The sequence below is a fragment of the Peromyscus californicus genome, unplaced genomic scaffold (genome assembly GCF_007827085.1).
Source record: "Peromyscus californicus insignis strain IS unplaced genomic scaffold, ASM782708v3 Scaffold_12__1_contigs__length_115047231, whole genome shotgun sequence".
Taxonomy (NCBI): Eukaryota; Metazoa; Chordata; class Mammalia; order Rodentia; family Cricetidae; genus Peromyscus; species Peromyscus californicus.
In genome coordinates, this window is record NW_026294413.1 from 1,039,943 (window position 1) to 1,053,637 (window position 13,695).

General features: G+C 39.3%; 1 protein-coding gene across 1 annotated transcript in view; it reads right to left on the minus strand.

The window, feature by feature from the left end:
- Nucleotides 1–13,105, minus strand: part of Itgbl1 (integrin subunit beta like 1) — a 242,771-nt gene extending 229,666 nt beyond the window's left edge. Inside the window, exons 1-2 of the mRNA XM_052732361.1 lie at nucleotides 12,825–13,105; nucleotides 11,714–11,931 (exon numbers count right to left, since the gene is read on the minus strand). Of these exons, the coding sequence (XP_052588321.1) occupies nucleotides 11,714–11,931; nucleotides 12,825–12,922 (316 nt within the window). The 5' untranslated portion in view covers nucleotides 12,923–13,105. The remainder of the gene's footprint in view (nucleotides 1–11,713; nucleotides 11,932–12,824) is intronic.
- Between the last annotated feature and the right edge of the window lie 590 nt (nucleotides 13,106–13,695).

Genomic DNA, 13,695 nt, shown 5'->3' on the forward strand with positions numbered 1-13,695 from the left:
CTGGACTGGAGAGGTGGACCTAGCAGAGCTCCAGAGAACACCGCTGGACTGTGATACACCTTCCCCAGACTCTGCGACCTACCTATTCCTTAATTTGTAAGTTACGCCATTAAATAAATCTCCTTTTAACTACATGGAGTGGCCTTAATAATTTCACCAATATTTTGTCATTCAAATTACAGAGAAAAGATTTAATATCATCAGGTAGATCCAGATACCTGTGCCACATCTCCTAATCCTTCCCAAATAATTCCACCAACTTGGGACCAAATATTCAAACATACAAGTCCATTCTTATTCAAACCACCACACTCCATATGAGGCTGTCTTTTAACAAATGTTGGCATACAATACCCTTTGTCTCTTGCTCTTCAAGTTCAGGGTTCCCATGTTCTTCCCCTTAGTTGTCCCTTCCATGCAATGAGGAACGCAGGCTATTTAGTTTTTGATAACCACATGGTTACAAGGTAAATTTTGTTGTGTTGCCAATGGGCCATCTGTGAGTTGTTGGGAAATTAAGGACCCAATCTTATAAAACAGTGTTGCTTCTGTTACAATAAAATGTAGGCACTGGCAAGTAATTAAATATAGTCTTCCTTGGCATCTGTCAGAAGTTTTTCCAAGAGCTTCTGTGGACACAAATAACTGAATGCTCAAATCTACACATGATGTGCACAGCATCTGCATATAACATATACATATCCTTTCATAAACTTTAAATTCTCTCTATATTGCATATATCATTATACAATAAAATAAATGCAAATGATACATAAATAGTGATTGGATTGGATTGCTCAGAGAACAATAACAAAATTCAGTACAGGCATGCCTTTTTCCTGAATACTTTTTGGATCCTTGGTTGGCTAGATTCACAGGGAGAAAATTGAAAGACACAGAAAGTAGTAATTATTTATGGAAGAAAAGTTCTTAAAACCTTCAAGGAAAATAGAGCTTTCAATATAAGCTGAAGGTCACAGGATCTCCCTCTTCAACACTCAGCTGCAGAAGAGTAAGCACTTCACACTCCTCTATGAAAACCAGGGTCACTGGAATCAGCCATCCTCAAATAGCTCCGTCTCCAACAATGCTCAGTCCAAACCTAAGCTACTCCTGTCCTTCTCTAGATAACCCATGATAAACATTTAATAAATTCTTCATTATTTGAACTCAAATGAGGCTCAAAGAAGTTAAGTGACTTCTAAAAGACCCACAGTAAGGAACAAATGTGGTGGAAAGAGAAAGAGTGTTTATTTCATGTTCCTGGGCCTTATCCAGTGCAGTCTGCTTTGACATTTCTGTCCCACCCAAACCAGCCCTTCAGCTTCCCAAAGGAGGGAGATCTTACTCAACTCAGTGAAGTTTGTGCTATGCTAGGTCAGTATTCTGCCACTCATGTCTTAAAATATTATGTCACCTATCAGCAGAACAATCTGAAACGCAGGAATATAATTTCAGGAATCCATGGCAGGCTGATAAGTGAATGTCCTCATAGCCTTCATATCAAGACCCAAAGTCCTTTACATCCATCTAAGGGATAAATCAAACCCCCATGATGAGTCAGTGTTCAGTTTTCTGTGGATGTCCCTCACTCTGCATTTCTCTGGGTTCACATTGCTTTCATCTCAAAAGGAACATACATATATTTAAAATGGTGTAATTAGATTTTTAGAGTTCCCTTTATGATTGTTTTAATATTGTAAAAGCAAAAAAAGACAGGTTTTCTATTGTGACATCCAAAAACCCAGCACTGACAAAATAAGGAAAAATGTTCATGAGAACACCCTGTCTACATTTTATTTTATTATAATTTTTCATTTTACTTTTATAGACAAGAAGAACTGCAGATTGCAAGGTTTTTCCCATTGCTGACTCAAGAGAGTTTTCTTATTTGGATAACAGTTAATGCAGAATGCATTCCCTTGAGGGACTTAAATTATGACTAAGAAGAAAGCATTCTGTCTTGATATGCCACATAATTGTGTACCAGTAATATCTGTTATTGCGACTTCTTTGAACATTATTTCCAGAAGGTATTCCTTCTCCAATATTTAAGCTTTCATGTACATTGACTAACTATGGGCAGAAATGAGAATCAACATTTGATTTTCTAAGAAACAAGGAAACATTTTATCTTAAAATGAAAAACGAGGCCCCTTGAAAATTATCTATTTCAGTTCTTCAAAAATCTATGAAAATATTTTCCAAAAAAATGTAATTTCACTTTAATATTATGCTTCAAGATAATCCTCATATTGACTTTAAGAAGGGCAAATTTCTACTCAGGATTTCTCGGTGTGACTGACAGAGAATTATATCCATTAATTCTTAAAAGTTATGAAAATTGAATTCATATATATGAAAATATTTCCAACAAAGCATATGGAAATGTAAGTTGATTATTCTCACTGTTCTTTTGTGTTAGTAACTAAGCATTAAATCTAAGGCTCCAATCCATCCAAGCAGGCAATTGAGAGAACTTTTTCCACTATATCAAATATTTTCTTTCTTGAAACAAATGAATTTTTTTCAGGTCAAAACAGCTGTTAGAGCTTATGTAACTACTGGTGTTGACTAAGAAAATAAAAGTCTATAACTTGTGCTTTGTATTTTGTGGAGTAAAAGACTTCAATGTCCAAGTCATTTTCCTTGGAAAAATAACTGGTTCTGTGTAACTGTTCTGCACAGCAGATAATGGTAGCTTTGAGGGCACATTAATGATCAATTAGGAAATACACTTACTGTGTTTCAATTTTCTGATTTTGGCTTCTCACTCTTCCTCATGAACTTAGTAACAAATGTTTCATTACCACTTCGACATAAGAGAAATGTGAAGTAATACCCAGACTCATCAATTTCTTAATATTTTTTAGCCTATCTTTCCCTAAGAAATTTCCTGATAAAATAATGGATCAGGAAATTCAGGTGGGTAACTATCTACTTAGAATAATTTGGCATTTGGACTAGAAACTGTTCATAGACACTTACTATCTTATTTTACAGCACAAGCAAAGACTGGGGTAGAGCAAGGTCAGACCACTACTCTTATAAAGTCCTTATTCTTCTCTTCCTTTTATAAAGCCGTCATTCTTCTATCCAACCCTAAGTAAGATGATTTGGAATAGATGGAAGAGTGAGTTCTATTACAAGATACAGTTTCTTATTTGCCAGGAAATGTGATTCTTGAAAAGACAAAGTACTCTTTTTCCAGAGAAAATGAGATTTGTAACCTTCTTCCAGCTCTCTATCTTTATCAATTTAAGAGTTAATGGAAAATAGCTTGAGAATCCACCTGTGCAGAGGCCTAAAATCACCACAGAAAACCCCTTTGGCACACCCAGTCTCAAAAGCACAAAACTTTATTTTCTCAGGTGTGATCCGAGCACTTGAATCTCACACTAACCTCGGGAACTGAATTTCCCAAAAGGACAAAGGCTATTGCTCTGCTAGTTCCACTGATCTGAAGATCCTTTTTGCCAAGATCAGAAAATTAGGAAGGCAGCTTTGCTATCACTTCCTTGTAGCTTGGAATTCCCTTGTGCATATCTGCAAAAACAACTCATGCTAGTGGAAATGTCAGGCATGGATGTGCAAAAGCCAGTGTTCCAGAAAGCTGTGTGTACCTCTGTATAGAGAAGCTTCAACTTGGGGGTGTGGATAATTTTTACTGGAGCCCAGAATGCAGAGTTATATATAAAAACAAAACACATAAGAAGACAAAATAATATCACCATGATGTAAACCCTCTAATAGTCTGATAAATAAGCCAAGCTACTATTCAGTGAAATTCTTTTACTAATATAAAGTGAGGGTCATAAGAAGATTATTAAGAAATTAAGAAGTAAGGAGGGAAAGAGACTTGTGTATGTGTTTGCAATGACAAAGGGAAAGGAATGTAAATAGTAACATAAATAGCATGGAGAGTTTGTCATTACATTCAGTGGACAGAGGTCCTAGGTGGGATGTGGGTAGAGAAGACCAATGCTTTTATGAGATTCCTGGCGTATGTTTCCTAGTGCAAGCAAGTCACTAGCCTGAGTGACTACAAAGAAAAATCCAAGCCGGGCGGTGGTGACGCACGCCTTTAATCCCAGCACTCGGGAGGCAGAGCCAGGCGGATCTCTGTGAGTTCGAGGCCAGCCTGGGCTACCAAGTGAGTTCCAGGAGAGGCGCAAAGCTACACAGAGAAACCGTGTCTCGAAAAACAAAAACAAAAAAAAAAAAACCAAAAAAAAAAAAAGAATAATCCAAACAAAATTCATCTCAAGCTCAGAAATTTAAAAAAAAACCTAACATCAACAACAAGCAAACAAACAAACAAAATCATCAAAGTTGTCTTTGTGCCATGGGAAGAACACTTAGGATTGAGTTGATTTAATAAATTTCAGCATTAAGTTTTTCCTAGAGACATTACAGAATGATGCTGAACTTCAAAAGGTTTGAACCTCAGTTGGAACCTGTTCTCTACATGAAATATAATAGCCTCTATTGATTGTTTCTTTATCTGTTTAAATTTACAGATACATGGCATGTTTCACTGTATATAACATTATATATTATATTTTGTTATACATATGATATACATATATATGTGTATACACTATATTATAGGTAATAGTTAGCATATTATACCTTACATGGTTATCATTTCTGTGGTGAGAACACAACACTTACACACACTGTCTACACTGATCCTTTCATAACAAATATGCATTGTTTTAATAAAACTTTGGTAATCAGATAAATTGAGGATTTTTAAGATTTAACTAATTTTTCATTTATCTTCCCCAGAGTGAAAATTGTGTCTGTTTCAGAAATAATCAAACTGATTCTTCCAGGGCTTGTCCAAGCTGATAATGGCTATAAATCAGGTGAACTAACATGGAAATGGGTCTTCCAGGTCTCCTGAGATTAAGGTCATCATTGCATCTGTCCTATACATTCTTCTGTTCTGACAAACTTAAACTTTTTTAATACAACCATCATTTAACAAGGGTATAAATAAGATAAAACTTTATTCCTAGGGCTAGAGATACACCTAAATGGTTAAGATTTATTTATTTTTACATTATGTGTGTGAGTGTTTTGCTTGCACATAGGTCTTTGTACCATATGTGTTCCTGGTGTCCATGGAAACTAGAACCCCCTAGAACTGGAGTTTCAGGTGGTTGTGAGCCACCATGTGGGTACTAGTAATTGAAATGGATCCTCTACAAAAAAAAGTGTTCTTAATCACTTAGCTATATCTCTAGCCCAAGGAATAAAAGTTAATCTTATTTATACCCTTATTAAATGATACTTGTATTAAAAAAGTACAAGTTTGTCAGAATAGGAGAAAGTATAGGACAGATGTGGTGGGATGCCTTGATAAGCCTTGATGCAATGGGAAGGGGCTTGGTCCTGCCTCAACTGAATATACCAGGCTTTGTTGACTCCCCATGGGAAGCCATATCCTTTTGGAGGAGTTGATGGGGAGGGGAGGGCAGGAGGAGGAATGGGAAGAGGAACTGTGGTTGGTATGTAAAATGAAAAATAAATAAATAAAAAAGAACTGCCTCTCAAAAAAAAGAAATAAAAAGAAAAGAAAAGAAAGAATTTCCTTCGTTATATAAACAAAAGCAGTCCTGAGTCATACCACCCAGGTACAGAGGGGCTGATCAATAGAGCCTCTGAGATACTAGATCCTGTGTCTTATAGGTATCACATTGCCACATGTGGCCACCTTGTGCATTTCTTGATTCAAAGTGTATTCTCCAGGCAATATAAGAGATGCACAGTACAAAACAGCTCCCTCCACATCGTCCCCTGTTGATCCACTCACACCTCTCCCTACATATCTTCAGCCAGAGTAGTAGAGGAATATCCATCAGCACATGTTTCCTGCTGTTATACTCACTTTGTACCATCATTGACTCCTTTGCACAGGTAAGGAAACAAAATTTATGACTGAGTTACAATGGCCAAGTGAGGACACTAAATATTGAAAACAGCAACTGCATTAAAAACACAAACTTCTAGTTTTCTTCAGATCTGTACTAGAAGCTTTGTGCTATTCTATAGAGGTTAGAGAAACTGAATCATGTTGCTAGCTCTGGGAAAGAAATAGAGGCTCAGCAGTGCTATTCAGGACTGAACTGAATAGCAGTAGGTGTTGATAGACATGGAACCTCTCCATTGCCATTCACATGCACAGCAATTTACAGTAGGGTAATCACCTACTATAGACCAGAAAGTCCTCCGAAGTATCCACTTCCTTGTTACTGGGACTTTAGATTACCATACATGACAACAGGAACTCCTGTGGTTTGGTTAAGGGAATGTATCTGGAGATGAAAAGTTCACCTTGGGTTATTAAAGTGGGTCTGGCCTAATGGTCCTTAAAAGCAGAGAACTGGCTCAGCATAAAGAGGAAAGAAGAGTGACAACAGAAGACACTCAGAAATGGCAGCATGAGAAGGACTAGGTGTCCTTGTGATGATTCTCAGACATTGCCAGGAGTAAGCATAAAGACTAGAGAACAGACTCTCAGACACAAAGTGGACTAGTTGCAGAAAAGCAGGCAACTTAGTCACAAAAGCAAAGGGAACTAAATTCTCTCAACACCAAATAACCAGGAAGCAGATTATCTACAGAGCTTCCATAAAGGGAGAGTCTGTCCATAACTCATCCCTGGCAAGTCCTGGCCAGCCCTCTAACCTGCAGAACTATGAGAAAATCCACTTATGTTGTTAAAGCCATGAGACTTGTGAAATTTGTTAGGACCACAAGAGAAAACAGATACAAGGAGATGACATGGGATGTAGAAATATGTCCTGTTTTCCATTATAAATCCTCAGAAAGAATTTTCTAGGAAAAGAAGGCATACAAATGAGGGACACAGGGAGCTCTGCTCCTGTGGTATTGGTATTGGTTACTCATCTCAAGAACGTGAACATTGTGGCTCAAGAGGTGTCACATAAGCGTATTTTTCTTTTCTTGTTTTGGGGGAAATTATGTAAAAAAAAAAAGCAGACCTTGTCATAATTTATATTATTTGATTTAGGTACCCTAAGATTATAAATATGATCTTCTAAGTTTTCAACAGCAAGTAATAAGCACAGCCAATGTGTTGGGGTCTCCGTGGTAGAACTTCAGAGTGCTATCCACCTCAGCTGGTAAAACTGAGAAAAATGATCTGAGTGACTGGTACTTTGTATAAGAGAAAAACCTTTAACTTTTTTATATCACTGGGGTCATATGAAGTGCATTTGCCTAAAACAGATAAGTCTAAGAGAGCAGAATTCTCCCAGATGCTCATGTAAAATGAGCAAGCTAGTACTGGTAACTCCTAATCCAAAATTACAAGCAATTCCAAGACCATGAAGGAAAGGCATAAAAGGTAGCAATGTACAGAGACTGGCTAGTATGGTACTTCAGTGGAGAGGAAGATTAAAGACTGGCAGTGATCTTAGGTCCTCCATGCCTTTGACTTGAATTCACAGAGGGTAAGAGGAAGTTAAGCACAAATGTGTGGTGATATTTTATTTGTGCGTTAATAATTAAAGCTTGCCTGGAGATCAGGGGGGAAAGGCCAGCCATTTTTAGTAAAAAGGAAGTCAGGCAGCACATGCCCTTAATCCCTTAGCAGACAGGATCTCTGTGTGTTCAAGGCCACACTAGGGAACAGAGCCAATCTTGGTGACACACGCCTTTAATCCCAGTACCAACCATAGAGACCTGGTGATCTGTACAGACAGACAGAAAGTGACAGAGCTGTGTAGGAAGAGGAAGTGAGGTAGCTGGGCTAAGATAGCCAATGAGAGGGCAGAACAGCAAGGCAATAACGTCGTGGGTAGACAGGAAGTAGCTCTCATTTGGAAGCTGCAGAGTTGGTGAGGTGAGGTTGGCTGGTGGCTTTCCCTATTTCCCTGATTTAAGGCTTTTACCCCATATTTGGCTAGGTGGTTTTTATTTAATAAGACCATTTAGAAATTCATCTACACAAATGGGGCTAGACAAAGACAAAATAAGGCTTGAAGAAAGGAAATGGAGAATAGAAAAGGACTAAGAGAGGAAAAAATTTGTTAGAAAGAAGAAACAATTGAGTAAAACTTTAAGGATAGGGAATTGCTAGTTAAAAAAATAAAGACTTGGAATTAAAAGAACTCAGGCACCATTTGAGATTTGGGGAGGCCTGAGTTTTCGTAATTCCAAGTCTTTCTAACAAAATTTTAACCATAATGTTTAATACCTGGCTCAATGGAATCCCCACTGGAATTATACCCCATACTGCATTATAGGTACTTGGTAGTTCTGGTAACCTCATATCCCATAGTTGGCCACCACACAGCCCTAGCTTCCCAAGCACTTCAACAGTAGCGAGACTACCAAACACACAGTACTTAGTGTTACCTAAATTGAAATCAGTAGTTGTTCCCGATTATGAATACTACTTAAAAAAAAAAAAACTGGAGCTTGAGTTACAAGATGATGTGAGTCATTTGCCATGGGTTCTGGGGATTGAATTTGGGTCCTCTATAAGAGCAACAAGTGCTCTTACTCATGAACCACCTCTCTAGCCCCATTTTATTTTTATTATATTTATGTGGGGCGGGGGTTCTGTGCCCATGAGAGCAACACTGAATTTTTGTGTGTGTGTGTGTGTGTGTGTGTGGCTTTTTCAAGACAAGGTTTCTCTGTGTAGCTCTGGTTATCCTGGATCTCAGTCTGTAGATTAGGCTGGCCTCCAACTCACAGAGATCTACCTGTCTCTGTTTCCTGACTGCTAGGATTAAAGGCATGTGCCACAACCACCTGGCTAACACTGATTAATTTTAAGTGACACATTTCAAAATCAACTCTAAAATCTTTTTAGGAAACCAATGTTTTCTTTTAAGTGCAGCATTGCTGTTTATGGATTTTATCCAGGGATACTTTAAAAATATCAATCTAAAGTTTGTTTTCATGCAAAGAAACATGCTGCTGTTCTCACAGATACAATTTACCAAAATTAGTTTATCCCACAATAAACCATCACATCACACCCCCAAGAAACAGTCACTGGCCAGATCTGTATGCTGCAGAAGTGAGAGATAGATTCAAGTACCACTGGAAGAAACATACTTGTGATAGTGTGGACATTTTCAACCAGCTCAAATTAAAATAAGTACAGTTCTTATGATTCACAGGGTAAAAATCCTAAATGACTACACTTTAAAAGGGCACAGTGTGCATAATGCAGATGTTTTGAGGCTAGGCCAAAATTGCTGTCCTTGCTTGACATTTTGAGCCTCAAATCAGTAACAGGCCCCAAATACATGAAGAAAATTAAATTGATCTCACAGTCACAACATAAGGCCAGGCTACTTACTTATCTTTCTACCTGTGCACCCATACATACATACATCCATACATAATAATGTTAGACACATCAATACATTAGTACGCATTGAGTACTCACTTCATGTCAGATATCACATGACATATTTTACACATATTAAACCTCACAACAATTCTATAAGGCTGTTACTGTTAAGATGTCCATTTGGGGGCGCTGGAGAGATGGCTCTACAGTTGAAAGCAGTTATTACTCTTGCAGATGACCTGGATTGGTCCCCAGGATCACATATGGTAGCTCACAACCATCTATAACTGTGGTTCCAAGGGATTGGACTCCTGCCTCTGAGCTGTACAGGAACCAGGCACACATGTAGTACACATGATACATGCAGGAAAAAATTATATATAAAATAAAATAAATAATAATTGTTTAAATATTTCTATTTTTTCAGATGAAGAAATGCTTAGAAGTTTAAGTAACTGTGCCAGTTCAAATAGCCAGATGGACTAGGATTTGAAGTCTGAAATTTTCTGACAGATTCTATACCCTAACTAGTTTGTGGTATAGGAGGGCAGGATTTGTTTTCTTCAAAATGGAAAGGCAGTCTCTGGCAATTACTGTGTTTCCACAAAAGATTTACTGGGGTTTATCAAGGCAAATGTCAGATGATTCACAAAACAAACAAAAAAGAACAAATAAAAATCATCTTGCTATATTTTCCTAGTAGTTGTGAAATTGAAAATAGGATGGAAAAGCTAAATCTGAAGCACAGAACAGGAGGGTGAGCTGGCAAGGCCACTCTGTGCTCCCTGTGAGGACTCCTCCTGAGCCTGGCAAACATGCTCACAGTAGTGTCAGGGGCAGATACCAAAGAAGACCCGAAAGGGAAATCTCAGTGGCCACAGGTCAATGTACATGCTCCAAGTAAAAGTGTCAGATGAGCACAAATATTCCACTCAGCTGTGAACAAACAGATATAGAAAGGCAAAAAAAAAAAAAATGTGACTTGGTCCTGCATTTAGTATCAAGAAGGAAGGAATTCAGAAGGAGAAAGGACTCCAAAGCCCACAGCATCACAAAGCCAGATTCACAGCAAGGGACCAGCCAAGGCCCTTAGCAGGAAAGCTTATGGGATGGCACTCAGTCATCGCTGCTAGTTTTACTAGCTAAAGGCTATATCTCACCACTTTATTTTCTAATCAAATAAGAACACTAAAAGCCCTGAAAATATTTCTCAAAACTCATACCATTGTGGAGATCTTGCCAGAGACAGTAAAGCCAAAGAGACTGGGTGATAGCTGAATTTGGAATGAAATAGCAGATAAAAGATTGCTTTCATTCCAAGCAGCTACCCCAATAATTCAAGTTTGAAACTAATGTAGTTAAAATAACAAGGGTTGAGTCAGAGTCCTCACAGGCTTCAGAGACAAACCACCTAGAAGCACCTGTGCCCCTCTGAGTTACCTCTAGGACTATTTTTTCCATATCACACAACCTAAATATTAGAGCTGCCCTAGTGGACTCTTGGGCCCAGGTACTAAGGAAAAACATTGTTATTGTAAGTTTGGTTTTGATCTCTTGATGTTATTGTTGGACAACTTAGTCTTAGCAGCCTCAAGGGTAAAATAACTTGCTTTGTTTTCCTGCTTGGCACATACCACACTGGCTTTTGCTGGTGGAGTTCCTGCACTGGTCAGTGTAAATTAACTGAGGCTCCTAGCCAAAGACACAGTTACTTGAAATTGTTAAAGAAGTTAAAGGTTCTGACTTTTTCCAATATTAGAAGTTGAATTATGCTTTCAAGTGTGCAAGGGAAGCAAATATACTTTCACTCCACCCTTACAAGATAGTACATTTTACTGCAGCTCAGAATTTCAAGCAGTTAAAACAAAATGCATCCAAGTAAATATGTGCTTTTTTATTCCTTTCCCTACCATGATTTTAGATAGGTACCTCTCTGTGAAAAACACCGTAAGAGTAAAAAGGTAATTTCAAGCTCAAAAATATTGCCTCCTTGATTTTGCAGAAAATAGCACCCCTCCATATTACCTATAAAATGAGGATCACAATCTTCAGATTTGATGATGGGCATGATAGGGGTCAGGGAGACCCTCAAGGTAACTCCATTTGTGAGACTCTGAAGAATCTAGTTCACGATAAAGAGCCACAGGAGAGGAAGTGAAATTTATTATGAGGTCAATGAAATATCTATATACACAAACATACATATATATTTATAATTTCCACTTAAGTGAGGGCCAAACAGGAGGAGAAATATTGTAATAATGCCAAAATTGCATAGAAGCATGGCCTTCTCTGATTGCAGCAACTTAACCCAGTACCTGTGACCTGGAGGCGGGTGACCCCACAAGGGAGACAGCGCCTGTGCCTTACCTGCGCAAGTTTTCCCGTCGTAGGTCTCGCACACCCACTCGTGGCACTCACACAGCGGCCCGAAATAGGTGCCAGGTTCGGTCACTTGACAGATGCAGACCCCGCACTCGCACCGGCCACGGTCATGACACAGGGCGCCCCCTGGGGGCTGCCCAGGTGCACGACATCTGCGCTCGGACTCGGCCCTGGACAGCCTGCAGGGGGCGCCGGACAAGCTTCTGCATGAGATAAGAAAGGCCACAGGCAGGCCACGGTCAGACACAGGCCCCGCCCCTTCTTCTCCCAGCCCACTCTCACCCTCCACGCTGGAAAAGAGACCTCCAGCCTCATTGTTTTGTGGGCCAAGCACGCCTCTGAAGAGCTGGGTTTTAACCATGACTCGAAACAGACCTTCCAAGTAGACAGAGGCGATGGCCCCTTGCTCCTTGATGGAATGCCACTTAATCTTAAATGCACATTTTGATTAAATGCAAACTAGTCTGAAGTATGATACTTGGCTGGCTTTTTGTTCCTTCTTTTTAAAAATGCCCCGTTATTATCTGATAGCTTGATGGAGATCATTTCGTGAAAAAGAAGAAACGAAGGATGAATGTATAGAAAAAGTTTTATGTATCATGTATAAGATAGGGAGAGATGCTTTTAAATTGTGTTTGAAACGGGCCTTAAGAATTCTACTTTTCAAAAGTTGAAATGGAATTCGTTGTCTCTTTCAAAATGCAATACAAGATGTGGCAGGGTCATCCAGCATGTTAGAAAGTGCTATAATAGAAATTGGAAATGAAGCAGCTTTACAGGCTAGGGGGTGACACGGGTGTGCATAAGCACATCTTTGACTTGAGGTAGAAAATCTCCCCCCTTACACATTTTTGCAGAGGGGGAAATGATATTTTATTCAATGAGTATTTTTCCAAAGAAAAAGTGAAAGAACAGATATGAAGCAACACCAAGGCTAGATAGAAGGGGGAGAAAATGCAGAACAGGTTGAAAACAGTTTATCCCGGGTCCAACTTGGTAACTGCTCTTGACTTAGGACAGTCAGTCATCCACAAGCTTGAGTTCTGCCACGTACAGCACAGCAGGTCTGTCTCAGAGCATAATAAACCAGACTTACCTCAGAGACGGTGAGAAGCTTTGAGGAGCAGCTGACAGCCCAAGGACTAGAAGGGAGGACACCAGCAACAAGAAGTTCCTGAAGCCTGGGGGATGCATGCTGAGCTGCGGGGCTGTGCAGGCAGGAGGGCAGACCAGCTGCTTGGCCTGCCGCAAGGTGGGGTTTTCGCAGGAGGCAACAGGAGTGGGAAGTGTCACCAGCAGATGTCCAGGCAGAAGGACTTGGGACACCCGAACTCGCAGGTTCTGGGCTCCTCCTGGAGGCTCAGTTGCCTGCGAGGACTTGGGCAGTGGAACCGCTCTGGGCGGGGTGCAAGTGCCAAACTCCTCCAGTGGAGAGTCTAGGAGGGAAGTAATTAGAAACAGTTGTACAAGCAGATGGTTTATTTTGACATTTTAAAAAAGTGTCCTGTTCACAGATTTGAAAAAAAAAAAAAATCACTTCTTTCTTCAAGTACAGGGCCCAGAAATATTTAACAAGAGGATATTTGGGTTAGCTGATTAAAAAAAAAAAAAAGGCACCGTTAAAGTAATTCCTGAATTGTGAAAATGAGGGAGGGGGGAGGACGGGCTATGGGTGAACACAGCAGGGAACTGCTTTCACCAGCTTTATAAAAGATGCCCAGTGGCAGTGTGAGTGATGCAGGCAAACAAAGCTAGCAAACACAATTCTGTGTACTTATTAAGCTTTGTTTTTAACCACCACGGGGATTTTGTTCCTTAAGTATCTAAAAAGTGCATTTTTCTTCCAGTTATTCAAGCCAGTTTCTTATCACAGCCACATTTTTTTCCCTAACTTGGACAGTCCAAATTAAGATCGTTCCAAATTCACTCCATTTTCTCCTGTGATATCAGTATGCAGAAACAAAATA